At 43.7% G+C, this 19,952-nt stretch overlaps 2 protein-coding genes across 3 annotated transcripts in view; both read left to right on the top strand.

Moving 5' to 3' along the window:
* lamb2l (laminin, beta 2-like) overlaps positions 1-3,555 on the top strand; it is a 37,228-nt gene extending 33,673 nt beyond the window's left edge. The window contains exons 30-34 of the mRNA XM_029249882.1: positions 172-379; positions 657-798; positions 902-1,078; positions 1,552-1,717; positions 2,648-3,555. Coding sequence (XP_029105715.1) covers positions 172-379; positions 657-798; positions 902-1,078; positions 1,552-1,717; positions 2,648-2,781 — 827 coding nt within the window. The 3' untranslated portion in view covers positions 2,782-3,555. The remainder of the gene's footprint in view (positions 1-171; positions 380-656; positions 799-901; positions 1,079-1,551; positions 1,718-2,647) is intronic.
* A 1,458-nt stretch (positions 3,556-5,013) lies between these two features.
* Positions 5,014-19,952, top strand: part of lamb2 (laminin, beta 2 (laminin S)) — a 38,878-nt gene continuing 23,939 nt past the window's right edge. For both annotated transcript variants that reach the window (XM_018737710.2, XM_018737708.2), the window contains exons 1-3: positions 5,014-5,152; positions 16,103-16,272; positions 16,788-16,923. In XM_018737710.2, the coding sequence (XP_018593226.2) occupies positions 5,110-5,152; positions 16,103-16,272; positions 16,788-16,923 (349 nt within the window). In that variant the 5' untranslated portion in view covers positions 5,014-5,109. The remainder of the gene's footprint in view (positions 5,153-16,102; positions 16,273-16,787; positions 16,924-19,952) is intronic.

Below are 19,952 nucleotides of genomic sequence, written 5' to 3'. Positions count from 1 at the left end.
ATGTAGCTCCTGTAATGATTAGTTTGCCGCTTAAAGGCCCGAAGTATGTAAGTAGCCCAGGAGTCTACATGATCATTTTTTCCCATGCTGACATGACTAAATACCATAGATATTTGTAAGAACCGATGAAGCTGACTAAGCAGGCTGTTGGCTTCACTCGCTCTTTTGCAGAGGAGGGCGCGGACCCAGAGAGCATTGAGAAGGTGGCCCAGCAGGTCTTGAACATCTCCTTCCCCGTAAGCAGCAGCGAAATGGCTAAGGTGGTGCAGGAAATCAAGGACAGCATTGCCAACCTGACCCACGTCGACGGCATCTTCAATGACACCGCAGTGCAGCTCCAGAGGGCCAAGGAGCTGCTCCGCAACGCGCAAGACGCCAAGTACGACAAAGAGAAAGAAAAAATTTGCCCTTGTGGTGTTACATTCGTGGTCCCTTTTGATTTTTAGATGTTACTCCAAAGCAGCGTGTGGATTTAGCATTTATCGTTAATTTTTTCGGAGTTGTAAATCCAACAGGGAAAAAACATGGTGCTTAAAGTGAAAAATAACCATGATTTTACTTATGTGATAAAAGCGCAAATGTATGAACTGAACAATGCTGTAGTGAGGTACACCTGGACCCTTGGAGTATATCAGTGTGGCTCACGTTGTGTGCAGGACCCGTGCGATGGCGGTGAAGGATATTAGTAACCAGACCAGGCTGGCCATCAGCGACTCCGAGAATGCCATCGCTGCAGCTGAAAAGGCCCTGAAGAAAGCCCACGAGAGTCTGAACAGCACGCGTGCTGTCACTTCCGAGGTACCGCAGGCCGTGTCTCTCCGGAAAGGGGCTGGCGGTAACACAGCGGAAACCATCTGAACTGATCTGTTTGATCCAAACTCTTTCTCCTCCTCTCCTGCAGATGGAAAACAAGCTCAGTGACATGGATAACAAACTGATGGAGGCCATGACCCAACTGGCCAACCTTTCAGAAGGGGTGGAGGCACTGCAGAACAAGACAGAACAGAACAGGGACATGGCACTGGAGACCAAGGCTATAGCTGACAATGCCACCCAGGCTGCTGATGGACTCAAGCAGGTGTGTGTGTGTGTGTGTGTGTGTGTGTGTGTGTGTGTGTGTGTGTGTGTGTGTGTGTGTGTGTTAAGGCTCCCACTCAGCCATGTAGACTGTCACCCATCGGCAGTGGAAAAAGTAATGCAGAGTTGTCTTGAGAAACTACCTAAAATTCTAAAATATGTACTTACAAATTTAAACATTTGGATGCTATATTAGTCTTGACTGTGCTTCATGCCTTCCAGTATCAGAGGGTGGGTCTCATGTTTAACTTAAATATACACCCCCCATTCGTGGCACGCAGTAATGACATTTGACCAACATAGAAGCCCCTGTGGCCCTCGCTCCGTTGCCAGCCTTATAATTTTAAAATAAAGGCGAGAACGAGCTAGAGAAAGCAGCCTCTTGGACTTCCTTTTGGTGTAAAACATACAGTATATTCCCATGTTTCTTTATTTGTGTGAGAAAACACTGTTTCTCATGTGCTGACCTTGCAGGAGGTTGAAGAGGTCGACAAGAGATACAAAGAGCTCCAAGACAAAATAGGCGCAGTGAATGGGGGTTCCGGAGGAATGGACGGGGTGCAAAAGAGGATAGAGGACATAAAGAAGCAAGCAGAGGACCTCCTAAGTAAAGCAACCAAAGGCATCGAAGATCTGCAAAGTATGTTTGCATGTCATCAGTTGTTCACCTGTTGTTGTGCTTAGTCCTGCAATCCCTCTGTGAGCTGACTACCTAATCCTCACAGGCTGGTCAAACGTGGTCTTGGGGTCCAGATCCTAGAAGCGTCAAAGCACCGAAGAAGGAGTTCAGCAAATTTAAGATCATTATAACATGACAACGATTTTGGGGAAAAAAACCATTCCTGGTCATTTGATTCCAAAATGAACAATATATTTATGTAGGTACATACACACATTGACTGAAGCTGCTTGTCCCAAGTGGGGTTATGGCAAGCTAGAGTCTAACCGGGCAACAGAGGGTAGAAGGCCAGAGGGGGATGGGACACACCCAGGATGGGACACCAGTCCATCACAAGGCACCCCAAGCAGGACTCAAACCCCAGACCCACCAGAGAGCAGGCACAGGCCAAACCCACTGTGCCACTCTGCCACTGTACTCCCTAGGGATACATAGTTATATTAAAATGACATGATTAACAAAAGCAGCAGTCTGACTTATACAGGCTGATATTTAATTTATTTTGGAAGTTCTAGTTCTTTATGCATTCTTCCTTCTGTAAATCTTCTATTACACTTTTTTTTTTCTCTATTACACTTCTATTACACTTTTTTGTTCAAAAAACAAAAGTAAAATAAAAATATTAATATGCTGGTACTATTTACGACATAGTAATTCTCTGCGAAGGTAATCAAGTTGCGGCGGAATGAACTGAGTGCAATATTTTCTCTGAATTTTTTGTAGACATTTTTCTAGGAGGGGTCCTTAGCTTTCGTCAGATTCAGATCAAGAGAGATTCGTGCCTTAGAAAAGTTTGAAAGCCGCTGGTCTAAATATTTACATTGATGTCTCTTTTTTTTTTTTTTTTTTTTTTTTTTTTTTTTTTTTTTTTTTTTTTCCCCCCCTTGGCAGATCTTGAAAAGAAATTCAGAATGAACGAGAAGAAGATGCAAGGTCAGATGGATAAACTGTCAAGTCTAGAGGTGCAAGCCACTTCACTGCGGAACGACATACGCGAGGCTGTCCAACGCTATAGCAACTGCTAGCGAAGCAGGGATTCCAGCCCCTCGGCTGCTTCAACACCCCCCGCGACAGATGGCCAGTTCCCTTTCCGTTTGGTGTCATTAACCTGATGTTCACAGCAGAATATGCGGTACTTATTTCACTTCTGGCTACCATAAAATAATGAAACGATATAAAGAAGTACCTCATAGCATCTCTTGGGGCATATATCTGTCCATTTTTGGAAATCAGAAGAAGCTTCATTGCCATTCCTACTTTATATACTTTTGAACCCTTTGAACATGCGAATTCATAGAATTCATAGGTAGCGTGTGGAGGAATTAAAAAAGGGTAAGTATACAATCTGCCCAGCCTGTGAGTGCGCATTATGGGCATTTTTATCGTTTCAGCACCATTTGTGTAAAAGAAAGCAAACGCAAACCATGTGGGAACACACTGCATCTGTATCTTCTCGCACTCAATTCAAATCTCATGTCTGATTCAAAAAAGAAAAATACATCTTGACTCAGGAGAAGCCAAATCACTCCTTTTGAGTGAACAAAATACTGTCCTCAACTGACTAAGCAATTATCAAGAGCAAATACAGATTTGGTATTACTGAAATGTTGTTTAATATTGTACTGTATTTTTTATTGTATTATTTACTGTGTGTTCTGGTGTCAGTTGTGATGTTGCGCTCCTCGAGTCGGGCGAAGTGTTAATGTTGTTTCACCACAAGGGGGAGCCAGTAGGTGTTTTCTTGGCCGAGTTCGGACCACTGCGGCTCAGAACAGTACAGAACATGACAGCAATACGTGTTTTTTTTTTTTTTAATTTTTTTTTTTTTTTTTTTTTACAAATTTTCCTTGCACAAAAAAATAAAGGTTGGCTTTCCTTCTTTGATCTACTTACAAGAAGCAGCGTTGGTGCTATTTAAAAAACCAAACTTGCCTTGCTTGAAAGAGACATAAAAATCACTTTTGATACTCCAAAATAGGTTTAAAATCTGTGATTTCCTGCAGTGTGTCGTATAGAAACTTGTTCTGTTATCCGCTTTAAGATAAATCGGGTAATGGTGTGTGTACATGGGTGGGAGATGTACTCTTCAAAATCTGGAAGTATAAGTGATCATGTTATACTCTGTTGGAAATACCAGAAATGCGCAGTAACCTCATCTAAGTCCACATCCCAGCGATCTTTATTAAATATTTTATCTGTTTTCCATGGTCTCATGATATGGCCTCATACACACATTCAATACATTTCAATACAATACAAGGAAATTGTGATAAATCTTTCCCTGCATAAAAAGCCTAGAGAATTAAGAGGTTACTAACATATTTAGTTTTTGTTAATACTCTTTATGTAACAGCGAGCTGGACATTGGACACGGGACCATTATTAATACCGTCGTGGGGTGTCTTTCAATAGAAATACTGTTTTTTTTCTTTGTGTTCAGCTTCACCTGTTACTCGGTGGGGGTGCAGTGAGTGTCGGGGACGCGCATTCCTGCTCAAACGCGCGCGCCCGCATGTCGAATGAGGTAGCGCCAAAACCTGTGGTGGAGCGAGTGTTTTATTTAACTGAAGGTTATTATCAAGTAACCGAAACTGCTGGGACCCCTTTTAATAAAATGTTAGGGGTAATTCAATTAGCGTGTGTGTGTGTGTGACAGAGAGAGAAAGAGAAGCAAACAAGAGGTCGACGGCCTCACTCTGTGAACAGTTTTGAAGTTTAAGTTTTAAGTTTAAATCGCATTCTGACGGCTACCACGATAGAGAATAGACGTTAGTATCGCACGTACGTAGTTGTTGAACAGGTGCACCTTGCATTCATACCGGTTTTATCAGCCATTAAAGTAGAACATACAGTTCAGCCTCTTTACAGACTCAATATCGCAAAAGGCGCTCGAGCGCGCGCGGGCGCCTTGCGGCGACGCACAGTCGCGCGCGCGGCTGCAGTTGGGACACCGCCAAGCGATTCGTCAGGCTCGTCCTCGCGTGCTTCGGTCCTGTGAGCGCCGCGATCCGGATCCGCCGCGCAGTTTGCAGGTGGCGCGCGCCGCGCTCTGGAGCCGCGAGCGCAGCGTAGTGTAGCAGTAGGGGGACGCTGCTGGTGTGTGCGCGCGAGAGAGAAAGGGGGGGAGTAAAAGGCGCATACGGGCTTATTTTAAACAAAGAACACTTTCCCCCCTAAAAGAGCACGGGTTGGATTTGAAGATTTGTTGTAACACTTTGTAAAAACTTGGGTTCCGTTACACCTTTCCAAATCAAAAGGTGGGTGTTCGCGCGCAGCAGGAGGACACACTAACTCGCGTCAGATCAGTGCGGGTGTCCACATCCACAGAAGAAGAAGAAGAAGAGGAGGAGAACATGATGAACTGCTCCTGGCTGCTGCTGCTGCTGTTCATGTGTGGTAAGTAACAAGTTCTAGGAAGCTGCTACCGAGAAAAAGTGGTCATCAAAACTCCACCTGCTGCAGTTTAATAGCTTGTCTGTAACTAGTTCTCTCATGAACTCTAACTAACTTCAGCAGGTAAAGCGATGTGTCTCAATGGTGATGGACAGCACTCCTACGTACTGGGCTTTACCTCCACTCACCGTCTCTCCTTGTTCACAGGGGGCACATTTCTACTTCGCTCAACTTCATTTGAGAAATGATGTTACATGTAGTAGGACAACTTTGACTGTTGTGAAGGTAAATGATTTTACCTTCACAACAGTCAAAGTTGTCCTACGTCATTTCTCAAAATTGCCCATCCTTATGTTGCTCTCCAACAGCGGGGCTCCACTACTGAACTTGTGCACAGTACTGCAGGTGACTTGGGCACTGATGTGACAAATTGTCAGTTATTACTGGGGACGCCAAGAAATATCAGCAATAGCGCTCAGCGGGGTCGCGAACAAATGCTGGGGGGATGCATTAGGACTGCTTGAACCCTGGAAGCGATGTGAGCTATAACATCTATAGATTTACCAATAACATAATATCATTTGAAATAATGACGTGAACACATTTTGTTCCTGCTTTAGTTTGGTTTCTGTCTGCTAATCGCTATGGGGATATTTAATTTTTCTACGCCACCAGTTAAGTCACCAGCAGCTGGCACATGAACATTATGTCACTATATTCAGCTCATTTACAGCCCCCTTAAAAAAGCCTTTCTGAAACAGAAATAGCTGCTTTACGCAGACACACGCACTCTCCAGTGGTGGCTCTCTTGAACACGCTGATTCTGTATGGGAAGACGGGGCCGTTCACTGAAGACTGAATAAAGTGGACCAACAATTAGTTTGCTAATGGATCACTCTGTACAGAATAATATACCTGTCTAGGTTGATTTTTAACCAGGCTTAGTGCAGGAGTTTCTCGCACCTCGTGTGTAATACATTGGAGAAACTCCACTGGCGATAGCTCACAGTGAAACGTGAACCCACACCTTCTAAATGCATCACCAAAAGGCTAGACCTGCTAAACAAAGCCTCTAGGATCATCTGTACTGTACCGTGGCCGTTAAGGGCCATTAAAATCCCGAAAGGATGTTAGACAGTCGTGTTGGTTTTGTCCCCCAACACTTGTTGCTTACTCTGCAAGCCGTGCGTGTTACAGGAGGTGCGGAGCAGCTGCGCAGCCATGTGGGAGGAATTTCCTTTCCTGCTGAAGAGATTTGACACGGTAGAGATGCGGTACAGATCAGATTGACTTTAAAACGCACCTCTCCACAGCCGTACACTCCACGGCAAGTCTGCATGTACAGCTGATCAAACTGATCAAACGTCAGGGATCAAACTGGCAGGATAGCAGATTAGATCACTAATCTGCTCTGATACCAGAGTTTCAACAACTGATGTTGCTTTTGGCAACTTTGGCTCTCAGTGCACACTAGGACCTCTTTTTTTTCCATATAAAAACCATTAATTGCTTGTCCATTCCTCGAGATATGCTTGCCTTCCCATTTGGGATTTTATTCCAGTTATGCAGTCTGTTTTTCGTTGGATTCTGCTTAGTTTATGCCTTACTTCTTACAAATAACCATATAGTCTTAAAAAGGCATATATGATGTTTAGGCAACATTCCATAAATGGATGTGGTAAACAGTAACCTTTGGTTATCTAAAATCATACTGGTTTTGTTGTTTCTGTGTATGAAGCATTTTGTAGATAGATTTTGCACATCAGCGACGAAAGTGGTTTTTTCCTGAAGGAAATAGGAAGCAATATTTTTAGGAATAGTGCTGAATAGTCACTAATAATTGAAAGACCGTTCCCCTGTCTTCTATTAAATTCTCTTTGACTTATTTTCACATATGGTAAGATCTCTCTGGACTCGTATCTGTTTATTTTAATATGTGACTTTTTTTTTTTTTTTTTTTTTTATTTTTATAAATGAGATATGTTTCTGTGGTCCCAGGTCATTAGGACATCAAGGTCCGCTAACCTGCGCAGAAGAACAGGGTGAAAACTTGACAAGCTGCAAGGAAAATGGAAATGCCCCATTCAATAAATCTCTGCCAAGGGTTTCTCTTGCGCTCTTTTCTGAGGCATAAGCTTCAGCTGTACACCTCTGTATTGTTCTCTCTCAGGCCCTACGAGGTGAAGAGGTCTTCAGTCAGCTGAGGGGGTCTGGTGATGGACTGCCAGAGGGCCATATATAGCTCTCCAAGAAATGGGCCCGTGTGCAAACTCTATCTCTCTTCATACAGGCCCTATTTGGGTTTATTTTCAGCTGGCTGAAGCAAAGCCTGTCCTGTCTTTGGCTGATAGGACACAGCAGGAATGTGGGGCCCTTCAGCTCGGAGTTGACGTTATTTTGAAATATTCACAATGCTCTCGGAAGGGGGCAAACTTAAATAAATTTTTGACAGAGGTCACAGTAGCACTGCACGTTTCGCTGCATCCAGACTTCTTTAAGCTGTTTTGAGGACCTTTTTCTGTGGGTGCCTTAGACTGTCCGCTTGAGTGGATCTTACAAGGCAGCGTTTGGCCTGGGCGCAGTGGATCTCTTTTCAGGGTAGTTGGTTCTAATCGAAAAAGAATTTCAGGAAAAAAGTGCTGAATATTTATGTGACCCAGAATTAGACAAAAAAGTTTTTTTTTTTTTAAGAAGGTAAAATAATTCTATTCAACTTAGAATTTGCTTTACATAAATCTCCATCTGAATGGTGGATGAACTGACAGGTGAGAGCTTTTAGAGGAGACCACTGCAAGCCACACATTAAAGAGGCCTATGTATTTCAAAGCCTTTTCCCCCCGTCTAATATTAATGTAGTAATAAATCTGGTCTTTTCAACTCGTCTCTGTCTGCCATTGTTGAGGTGTTAATGAAGGTGTTGGCCTCTGTCCATTGCTTGTAACATTAGACCTCAACTTTGATACATCGAGGTCCCTCTCTCCTTAGGGCAGGTGAAGAGCAGGTGGAGGTCAGCGGCCCGGACGGTAGTGGCAGTGAGCTTGAGACGCACAGTGTCAGGGTTCCAGAACTCCAGAATAAAGTGCAGTAAAAGCAGCCAGAACATTGATGTGCTGCATGCCGGGGGAGGGGCAGAAGCAGGAACAGGTTTGTTTGTGTGTGGGAACTGAAGATGAATGGGATTTGCCTGAAGGCTGGGGATTTCTTGTTGAAAGGTTCCACAACAGGGCAGACAGACTGGCACTAAGATCTGGTGACTGATGACAGCCGAAAGTATACCTGCAATGACTTTGATGTCTCCATGATCTTGGTCTCAAGGGGGCTGCTATTTATTGCATTGCAGATTTGGGTAACGATGCTATGTCTCGTTTTGCAGTTGCACTTCAAGTGTGACATGTCTGCCTTGGCGTGTGTGACGATCTCAAGGTTTGCAAATGCAGAAATGAGTGGTGTACAAACACGTTGAAAAAAAAGCCAAGAAGAGTTCCCATGGTGTGTATTAAAGTACACGTCATGGGAACTCTTCTTTAAACCTGTAACTGCTGAGAGACAGTTGGCTTCTTGCTTCGTTTCTCAATTCTGTCATCTCCTTTAGTCTTTCCGCCAGCTCTTCAAGGCCATCCTCCAGCGTTACCCCATGTCCCCCTGCCCCTGAGGTAAATGTTAAAACCATCTGGCGCCATGCATGGCACAGTTGTCCGCCCTTCTACTCCACTGAGGGTGTCTGTTTGCACAACGCTCCAGTCAGGTGGAGGAAGTATTGCAGAGTGCCAGTTCCATTTCCTGCCATGTTCAGGAGCATCCAAGCCATCATCAGCTTAACAAAAACAATCCCAAGGAAATTCATGGGAAATGTTTCTCTTACAAACTGCATTTCTCTTTTTTTGAGTGGTGACTGGCTTAGTTTGCTACTTTGTCATCTGTTGAAATCATCTGGAATCGGAACATGAGAAACCCCCCCCCTTAATCCTAAAGGATGCTTGATGGAAAAATGAGGAAACTATAACAAGGTGCACCCATTCTTTCTTATCCCTGAGCTTCTTTCATTCTGCTTTGTGCACGTGGATTAACCCAGTTAACCCCACTCTCTTGGAGGAGAGAAAAAAATCGTAATGGCCAATGAACTATTGACAGTGACTGTGGGACTCTGTCATAAGTTTTCACAAGTTTTTTTGCAGAACTGGAAAAGCCATCTTAATTATCAGAGATGTACAACTTGTAACTTCTGCTCGCTTGGTGGTCCCTCGCACAAAAGGTAAAGTACAGAGGTTCTCGGTTCTGGCTCCGTTGTGGTGGAATGAAATTCCCCTCTCACTCAGAACTGCAGAAGCTCTGTCTACATTCAAGAAGGGTCTGAAAACTCACCTTTTCCAGACCCATTTCGCCCAAGATCTCTCCAGCTCATATACGGTGTAAATGTTCATGCACCTTAACTTCATGATCACCCCCAGATAAGCCTTTATACAGTCACTACTCTGGCATTGTGTGTGATTGTTTGTTTATTTTTTATTATTTAAAAAAAAAAAATTGGTAGGAGGGTATCAGGATTCATCTATCCTGAATTTTATGCACCTACTCAAGCGATGAACATCGGTGCATCAAGTAGAAGGTAACAAACTAGGTTTACTTAAGTCACATGTCTGCAGCTATGTCTCTTTCTCTTAATGTAATGCACAGATTGTATTTCTGCTGAGATGTACGTCACTTTGGACAAAAGCATCTGCTAAATGAATAAATGTAAATGTAATGTAACTTTATGGTGTACAGAGTGTGTAACGGGTAAAGGTTAGTAAATGCTGCACAGAGCTTTGTGTAGATGAAAAGGATGATCGGTTTGTTTTTGTCGCCTGTTTTTCTCATGTACGCCCCCTGACAGGCTGCAGATGTACGCACTGATGCCGTGAACCTTGCCACGTGTTTCTCATGTGGTTGTTCCTTAACCCCTGTTTGATGAAGGGCAGAAAGCTGCAGTAATGGCCTCCACACTGAGCTCTATTTTTTGACCCAGACCAGGCTGACCGCTCCCCAAGGATTCACAAATCCTGGTGAAATTCCCAGAATTCTTGCAAGCAGGCAGGGGGAGGGAGGGAGAATGAGAGAAAAGAGGGAAGGGATGCCATAGTCTCGTAGGTGTGGGGGTGGTTAGAAAGAGGAAAGTTGGAAAGTCATTAGAGGTCATTTTTTTTGTTATGCAGAAGGTGAATTTCTCCTTAATAAATACTGTACAAATTTGTGTAACTTTCAGCTTCAAAATGGTCTGAAATCAAGTCTGTTTCCATATTACAAAAAAGGCTGCTAGGTAGGGATTAAAGCAGGACTGGTAACTTAAGAATGTGTTTGTTTTATTGATTTTTTTTAAAATTTATTTTACTTAGATATTCTGTATTGCACCTGTATACCTGCAGTACTTCCTGCTAACGTGCATGTAGAATTGTTTTGTTTTGAAACTGACATTATACTATATAAAAAGCATGTATGCAATATCAACAGTTTTTTTTTTTAAAAAAAAAAAAAAACAGCATACTTGATAACATTTTTCATTTGGACAGTAATTGCAAAAGCCGTGTGAACCATGTTGGAATTCCAACCAGCTCTTTTTTTCTTTTTTCTTTTTTTTTTTTAAAAAAAAACTTTCTCTCCCAGAAGTGTGCTGCAATTGTCCTTTTTCCTTTCATTGCTCTGCACATTAAGGAGCCATGTGATGTTGCAATCTTTCCACCCTCTGTCTGTTATGCAGCCTCAAGTGTGTCGTCCTGGTGTTGCGTTGCAGCATCCTTGATTTTGAACAACTTCAGATTAAGAATTTGATGGTGGAAGGATGGACAGGCAGGGCCCTATAACAAGCCCCACCCAAAAGCACAATCATCACATCCCCAAAAGTGCTGATATGGAAAAACTTTGTTGAAACTAGATAAGTAAGGGAAGAAAACTGAGGGCTTCCAGCTAATAAAGCTGACAGCCAGAGTAGCATTAATCCTATTCTGCCAAACGTTGCCTGGCCAAGCGACGGGCCTTAATAAGCATACATACCACAAGATGAACCCGTTCACAAAGGGCTGCTCTTTGTGCAGCCCTCCTGCCCCGGCTCCCGCGCTGACGGGGAGATTAGCCGAGCCGCTCGGCCGGGAGACGAGCGAGGATGCCGGGAAAGCTTCTGTCCAAACTCATTGCGTTTGTTTTTGCTGCTGACAATAAGAGATCTGGCAGCGTGTTTTACAAGCCGAGTTTAGCAACGTGTGGAAATGATTTCATCCTCAGCGCTGCTTTCCCACAGCGTATCCCACACTCACACACGTTGTCGTAGAACTGAAGCAACAGAAACTTCGATGCGCTTGTGAAGCTGTGAACGAAAACCACCGGAAAACTTTGTTGAGAAACAGCAGGAAGACACACAAGTTGTTTTGCATTGTGATACACTGCATTGGAGGCAGGCGTGTGTAACGTGGGCAGTGATTTAGAGGTAATTTCAAGCGCAGCTGCGGTGCAGAGCTCCCCACTGCGGGGCTTTGTTAACGCCGAGGTATTTCTCCTGACAGCTGCCAGCCATTCCTCCCCTTCCCTCGATGTATGGATAAGAGGAGTGATTGACAGGAGTCTGGGCATGCTGGGGGAGGAAGAGGTGCATCAGAAAGGGAGTTGGTTGTCATGCTCCTGATGCAGTATGAATGATCAGCTTTGAAATTTGGGGTGTGTTGTGTTTGCTACCAACCCACTGGTGACAGTGGCTAGCATTTATTGTAAAGGGACCAAGAACACTGGGGAAATTGAGAAGAGAGGCGAGAGGATGAAGACCAATTGAGGTTTTCTACAGTCCTCGCACTTTTCGGTGCGTCGGCCGTCCAGGACACAGCGCAGTGGTGGCGGTGCAAAGACGGAGGTGAAAAAGCGTGACAGCAGCTCCTGTGGCCTCAGGGACAAGGGGTATCGAGTGTCACTGAGGTCCGCCTGTCTCGGAAAGAGACTGGATGAGAGAGATTGTGGAGAGGCCCAAATTTCAGCACAGAACAGACCCCCTTTCAGTGTGCTCCAATGACCAAAATAGCTATCGTGTTGCGCCTGGGTGGGTTTTCTCACTGTTACAACAAAGGCTGTGTGTGCAGAAAGGCTCATCTTTCAGGGCACCTCTGTCCCTCTGCCTCTCTCCGTCTCTGGCACGCCCGTGAGGGCCCGTACTTATCCGAGGAAGGAAAAGTTTCACACAACAGCTGTGCATCTCAGCCCATTTGCTTCAGTTTTTCGTCTCCTTTCCCATCTTTTGCTGCGCATCGCGGTTGCAGCGATCAGTGGTCATTGTCAAGGCCACGTCAGTGACTGCTGCCTGATTCCAAGGGCCTGCAACATGCTTGAATTACTGCGGGAGCTTTGTAGTAACAGGAAGGGAGCTAAGATAGCATTTGTCGTTGGCACAGATAATATCGCTGGCACACAGGTTGTTGTCTTTTGGGAAGAAACTCCTCGTGCACAAGTGAATACTTCTCTGCAGTGCGCTCAATAAGGCAGAATCATATCAGCTAAACCCTTTTTCTTAGGAAAATACCAGCTAAAACAAACTGGGCTCTTTCACTGTAAAACAATATGTGCTGAATTCATTCTACTGGTGAGAAAACAAATGCAATAAATTAAATACTTTTTATACGTTCATAGCCAGGGACTTAAGAAAGGTTTGGATAAAGGTCCCTCTCGTCCATATTAACTAGTTATAAGCAAATAACAAGTAAGAGTCCGTGATCAAACTTGCAGTAAGGAAAACGGTGAGAGCAGCGGGGTACAACAAATGAGAATTTATTACCTCCCTGAAGTGGTTGTACACTTTGTGCGATTTCATTTAGATTTAATAGGGGCAAAATAATCAGTTGCAGTCATTATAGCTGCTGGCCCAAAATGCCACTGATGCTCAGATGTTGCACACCCACTAAGACCATCTTCTAATGTCAAAATTGGGCACTGTATTTTAGTATTTAATTTGCTCCTTATAATTTGAATGAAACTAACACACACACACACACATTTTCAGAACCGCTTGTCTCATACGGGGTCGCGGGGAACCGGAGCCTACCCGGCAACACAGGGCGTAAGCCCAGAGGGGGAGGGGACACACCCAGGACGGGACACCAGTCCGTCACAAGGCACCCCAAGCGGGACTCGATCCCCAGACCCACTGGAGAGCAGGACCCGGTCCAACCCGCCGCACCCCCTTCGAATGAAACTCAAACATTTTTAAAATATTCTAAGATGCACAATAATTAAGTGTAAGTAGACTGATAGTTTAATTGCAATCTATAGGCACACATCATGTTAACCAGTATCACACAAAAAGTAATGAAGAAATTATGAAAGTTGTTTGTTTCTCATAGTGTGAAACGATGTAGTTAGCTACTTGGATAATATGAATTCACTGACATTCACTATAAATTGAAGCAGAGAGAGTGGGTGAGACGCCTTTGTTGTTTAAATTAGCAAATGGAATATTTACCATGTAGTGACATAGTACTTAATGTAACAACATTAGTACTTATCTAGTTAATGAACCTGCCCGAAACAGTATCTGTAGCCTATATATTGAAGTTATACAATTATTTTTCATATGTAAAAGGGAACAACCTGAACAGAGGTATTATTCCTAAAAAATGAAAAGTGAACATTAGGTCTGTGGTCCTGTTTGCTGATTCCTGCTCACTATCCTCAGCACTGACCAGTGTGCAGCTCCATGCAGCAGCCATCCACAAATATGCAGGACTTTTGTGTTGGACCCCTGTTTTGAAAACCACAAATTGCTGTCTTTTTTTTTTTTTTTAAAAAAATGAAAATTCACATTTTTTCATTAAAATTCTTGGCACCAGATTTTAAATAATAAAAACGTTGTATTTGCCAAACAGGCGTCGTGACCTCGGTGTCAACCCCTCCCAGTTACCTGTGTCACCTGTTTTCAAGAGTATGACTGTAGGGTGGAGGCAGTAGGTTTGGTCTCGGGAGTCCGTGGGGCAATGTGGGTAGGTCATGGGGTACGAACACAACTCTGAGGCTGTGCTCCCCTGTGTCTGCAGTCTGTTCACTTGGATACCAGGTTCCCAGACTTGGCTTTCTGTCATAAACTGGCTATTTACACCTCGGGGTGCTCTACATAATCTGATGGCTTGGATGCAGAAATTTTCACCAAGTAAAATGTTCAAGTACAGTTATAGGAGGAATATAATCACTCCTTTGAGCATTGAATATTTGAAAATCAAATTCTCGTAAAGAGTTATGGCATTGCAGATACATAGTGCTGTAAAACATATTGCTTTGATCATTGTCTTTACAACTGTTCTGTTACACACTTCTGTACAGTAATATAATTCAGTGCTTGTGGGACAAGAAAGGCACCTGTTGCAGTCTTTATTTTCTCAGACAGTCCACTCCCCCACAGCCCCACCTCCTGCAGTGCCCCTCGATTTATTTCCGGATGTCGGCCGGAATGTCTGGCTTGTTATGCATGGTGTAAAGGTTTATTTTGAAAACAACCTGCTAGGCTGTTTGTTCTTACTCTCCTGCGTTGGCCTCAGAACCAGACCAGGTTGGTGTCATATATGGTGGCTTTGCCTTCATAGTTATTTATGGACACAATGGTGAGAAGACCTCTCGTCAGTCTCCACTTGAGCGCTGCTCGTTGTAACACGCGCACATTTTCTCACAGCTGTTGCGGTAACATCAGTCATGCTGAGAAGGTATTTTCATGCTGGCACTGCAGTTGGTTAAATGTTTGGTGAACAATCATGCTGTTAGCTGTTGTGAGTGTAGCTCTTTTGTCCTTCATCACTTAGATTTATATTTATTCACTTAGCAGACGCTTTTCTCCAAAGCGACTTGCATTGGATACTGTGTAGTGTTACTAGCCCACACACTTTATTCACCAAGGTGACTTACACTGCTAGATACACCACTTACCTTGAATGTATCAAAGCGTGTGATATATATAGTATACAAACTTCTCTGGATGAAATAACACTTCTTGTTGGAATTTTTCAAAATATATTACATTTTTACCTTTCTGTTACTCTAGCTTTATTACTTCTTACTGTAACATTTGAAAGTGTGGCAGATGAATGATTGTTCCTCCCTGACAGAGTCTGTTTCTGTCTGCTGTGAGGTTTATACTTTACAACTTCAAACAAAAAGACCAGGATTGTGACTGGGAGTTTCTGTTGGCAAGAGGTGAAGTGGAGACAAAGACCAGCTGGTGTGTTGAATGACTCCCAGGTGTGTGTTTCAGCAGCCTGATGAATGTCCTCGGTAGAAAAATGCCACTGTTAATACACTGGTATTTTGTTATATGTAATGAATGATAGCTTTTCATATTTATTTTAATGTCCCACCAGTTCATGTGTCTGTCCATCCATTATCAGTAACTGCTTGTCCAACGCAGGCTTGCCGTGGTCCGGATCATCTCCTGGAAGCATAGGGTATGAGGCAGGGTACACCTTGGATAGGATGCCAGTTCAAGCATACGCTTATTCACTCCGACCTACATTCACTAAAGCAATTTCAGGAGTTAGAATTATTAGACTGTGGTTTTTTATTTTTTTTTTTGGATAAATGATTAGTGTAGCTAGGTTTAATACTTCCCTCCTGAAATTTCATTCTTTCAAAACTCCAGTTGGAATCATCAATTTGCTAAAACACATATTTGGGCTGTGGGAAGAATCCTTGAGGAAACAACCACTGGGTCCTCCATACAAATAACAATGTCGACAAACTCAGTTAACCTATTTTTTTCTTGTTTTACTTGTGTTCCTTCTTGTGCCACTTGTTTTGTTGTAGCAAAGGGTCAATACACACCTGGAAACCCTAGCAAAGTTTTTTTTTTTTTTTTTTTTTTTTTTTTTTTTTTTTTTGCATATTTTGTCTTTGCTTACATTTTTCATCTCTCTCTCTCTCTCTCTCTCTCTCTCTCTCTCTGTTCCTCCCACTGTTCTGTAGTCCTGCCAGGCTCTTTGACCCAGGAGCCGGACCAGGCCCATGGTTGTACTCATGGCAGTTGTTACCCAGCAACTGGAGACCTGCTGGTGGGCAGAGAGAAGAACTTGAAGGCCTCATCTACCTGTGGTCTGCGAAGAAAGGAGCCCTACTGCATCGTCAGTCACCTGCAGGTAAGCCACACCATAACCATAGATCAGCATGACATCTCAGGAGTGCAACACTGTATGTCCCACTGATGATGATGTTCGGGTGAAAGACGAGAAATTGTGAGTAGGTCATTATAAGACTTCAACAAGTCACACGCCCAGTAAAACAGAAGAATGCAAATGTTTCTATAAGATGTGATGGCTCATTTTATTTGAGCTAGTCATAGTTATTTGAGTGAATGTGTGATTTCATCCAGTGTGCACTTTTGGTGCTTTCACATTATTGGATAAGTTGAATGAACCATAACATTGATGTCTCACAAAATGCAGAAAAGTCTCGAATGAAATGCCAGACTATCTTTAAAGAGGCTACTTACCTATTTAGAACCACAGGATTGTAGAAGTATGATATAGCACTTTCTTCCTTGCAGAGTAGTACTGTATCACATCGCACAATGCACTGAGACACTTGAAATGGAGAAAAAAAGCTATCGCTCTCTTTGCCGTGTGTCCTGTGCTTATCCACCGTCTGTTGGCAGGATGAGAAGAAGTGTTTCCAGTGTGACTCACGGAGGCCCTATGACCCAGTTTATAACACCATCAGTCACCGCATTGAGAATGTCATCACTACCTTCAAACCGCATCGCAAGAAGTCCTGGTGGCAGTCTGAGAATGGTGAGGCTCCCTTTTTCGCTATAGCATATTTACTATGAGGAGTTTTCACAGCATGCTGTACAGCTTTGTTTTGCGAAGGAATCAAAAAAGTTCCATTTGTTAATATGAGAAAAATAATTTAAACACAAATTATTTCTTTACATCTGTTGAAATGGGCCAAGTAATAGTCTTGACAAGGTATTTTATTTACTGTAAAAGTTTTATGCACCTGGATATTTTCCTGGAACTGCTCAGGTTTAAAATCTTTTCCAAGGCTCTAAAGCAGGGTCATTTTTGGGATTTAAGCAAACACCCTAAAGGTCACAAGTCTATGTCTTCCAATATTGAGCTACCCGCTTCAGTACTTCTTGCAGCAGTAAATAGAAATAGTGATAAACTGTAGTGATAAACTATCATGTAGGCAACTGGAGTAAAAGTGGCACAAAAAAAACTAATCGAGACCTATAGAGAGAATTACACTCTGCTGATTTCTTGCTGACCCCTGGGCCTGATCTGGAGCAGTTCTGGATCACCTTCAAAGGCGACTCGTGCTCCTGTCTGTGCCGTGTTGATACTAGGGGGACTGCGGCGTGTGAGCGGAGCTGGCTGGGCAGATGTTGATAATTACAGGCTGTGCTTCATTCTGGCAAGCAAAGAAACAGAATGGGGATGGAAAAACCCCTGTGATGTCAGATGTTGCCTCCCTGACAACCGTGCTGCTTTATCGGGCAGCTTTATTAACCTCTGGGATATAATTACAAAACCTGATTATTAATTTCTGAAGTTGTTTAAATGCGAAACAGCTTCCAGCTTCCCAAGGTTCTTACTCAGATGGGAGAATACAACCTGATCCAAGATACCACAGCATGCACAGCAGTGAATAAAGTGTGATGTATGGGAAATGGCAAGAGTATTTTTAACCCATTTCCATTTAAGTTTCTATCCTATTAATTCCCATTGGAAAGTATGCATCTTTCAAACAGTGGGGCATTTGTGCAGCACGTGAATTAACCATGGGCTCAGCGTCCCGCGTGAAGCAACTCCCCGTCTCGTCCGGGTCAAGGGTGGGGAAGCTCCTGCCCTTCGATGTCCCATTTCAATCCAAGCCTTGTCTGCAGGCGGACGCCGCCACCCTGGGCTCTTGTGAGGAGAGCCCTTGCCTCGTACCACCGTTGCCAAGGAATCAGTCCTGCTGTTTTCTGGGGCGGGGTCAGGTTCCTGTTCAGAATGACTCCATCCGTCAGTCTTTAAAACACAAAGGCTGTGGTGGAAAAAACAGAAAGCTATTCAAGAGCTGGCTTGACCTCCTGGGCCCCCGCTGGCATGTCACGCCTTGCCTTTCCTTCCTGTTTAGCTCTGGACGGTGAATCATGTATTAAGCACAGTTCATTACTATTGCAAAATTGGTTGCTGCCTGCAAAGTGCTGCCTCTCTGCTTCAAGTACCATAAATTACTAACTTCTCAGTTTACTCTATCTCCTGCATTTGGTTTTGGACACATTCTACAGGTGTGACCTTCCGCCGATGTCACCAGAGCCATCCGGTAACGGGACCTTCCCAGGCACGGGTTGATGTTTAAGGAGTCCTCACTAGATAAAAATGACATTCTTCCCAGTGGACTTTTTTGGATCTTTTTCTGCTGCCCAAAAGCCAACTTACCATGCTGCAAGGGCAAAGAAAAAAAACAGGCTTTGTAGTCTTACCTCAGTTGGCTTCCTGGCCTTTAATCTTGGAAGTACAGAAGCAGTAACAAAGCCTTGAAGAAAAATAGCCTGTGATCATAAGCAAAGTGTCCTTGCTCAAAGAAAGTCACTTTTTTGCAGTTCTTCGGCAAGTTGAATTCTGTTTCCCCTCTTCGCTTTGTTTATATTTATAAACTTCTTTTGAAATATTTTGCCATAATGGGAACACCCTCCTGATCGATATTTGCAGTGAGAAGAGAACAAACAGAGAATCCACCCTTGCGTTTTGGGAAAATGTCCCTGATAGGCAAATGCTTCCAACTGTCCAATGCTGCATGTGGCACGGTGGCACAGCGAGTAGCGCTGCTGTCTCACAGAGCCTGGGTGGCGCGAGTGAACGTGGGTTTGATCCCTGCTCAGTCTGTGTGGAGTTTGCATGTTCTCCCCAGGTTTCCTCCGGGTGCTCTGGTTTCCTCCCACAGTCCAAACACATGCTGTTCAGGTTCGCCCATAGTGTATGACTGACAGAGAGAGAGAGAGAGAGAGCGCGAGAGAGAGTGTGTTCCACTGATGTATGGATGAGTGACCCAGTGTAAGTAGTGTATCTAGCAGTGTAGTCAACTTGGTGAATAAGGTGTGTGGACTGATAACACTGCATAGAGTTCATTGGAAGTTGCTTTGGACAAAAGCGTCTGCTAAGTGAATAAATGTAAATGCAGAGGAAGGTACTGACACAGTGGTGAGAGGTGTGTTGAGGGATGTGTGAATAGAGAATGACTGTGACATCTCTCATTTTATGGTAAGGTCTGGAGTGCCTAAGGCTTGCTCCAGGTCTGTGCCATTGTTAATCCTCCTTCCGTTGTCATCTGCTGCAGCTGTCATCATTGGGCTGACCCTGGTACTGCCTATTTACTGTGCTCTGTTTTTGATATCCCTAGAAAATGTACTGCAGTGCACTTGGCAATAATTTGTATGTAGAAATTGAGCATATTGACTAAAAACTGATTGATTGATAATGACTTACTTTGTGCAGGGCCTGAGACTGATGTTCTTTAGTCATCTATACCAATAACCACTTGTGCGATGCGGGTTCCTGGTGGTCCAGAGCATATCCTGGAAGCACAGGGAATGTTGCATACATTCGTACACCTTGGAGAGGGAGCTAGTTTGTCGCAGGGCATTGCAGATACCATGTCTTTCGACTGTGGAAGGAAATTTGATCACTTGGGAAAAACTCGCAGATTCCATACAGACTCAACCGGGTTTAAACCCCAGACCAAACCAATAGATAAGGAGCTGTGAAGTACCAGCGTTACCATCTGTGCCATTGTGACACCTTCACTGACGTTTTTTACACCAATACAAGAC

Source organism: Scleropages formosus, chromosome 2, assembly GCF_900964775.1.
Source record: "Scleropages formosus chromosome 2, fSclFor1.1, whole genome shotgun sequence".
NCBI lineage: Eukaryota > Metazoa > Chordata > Actinopteri > Osteoglossiformes > Osteoglossidae > Scleropages > Scleropages formosus.
This window is presented reverse-complemented; position numbering and strand designations above follow the sequence as displayed.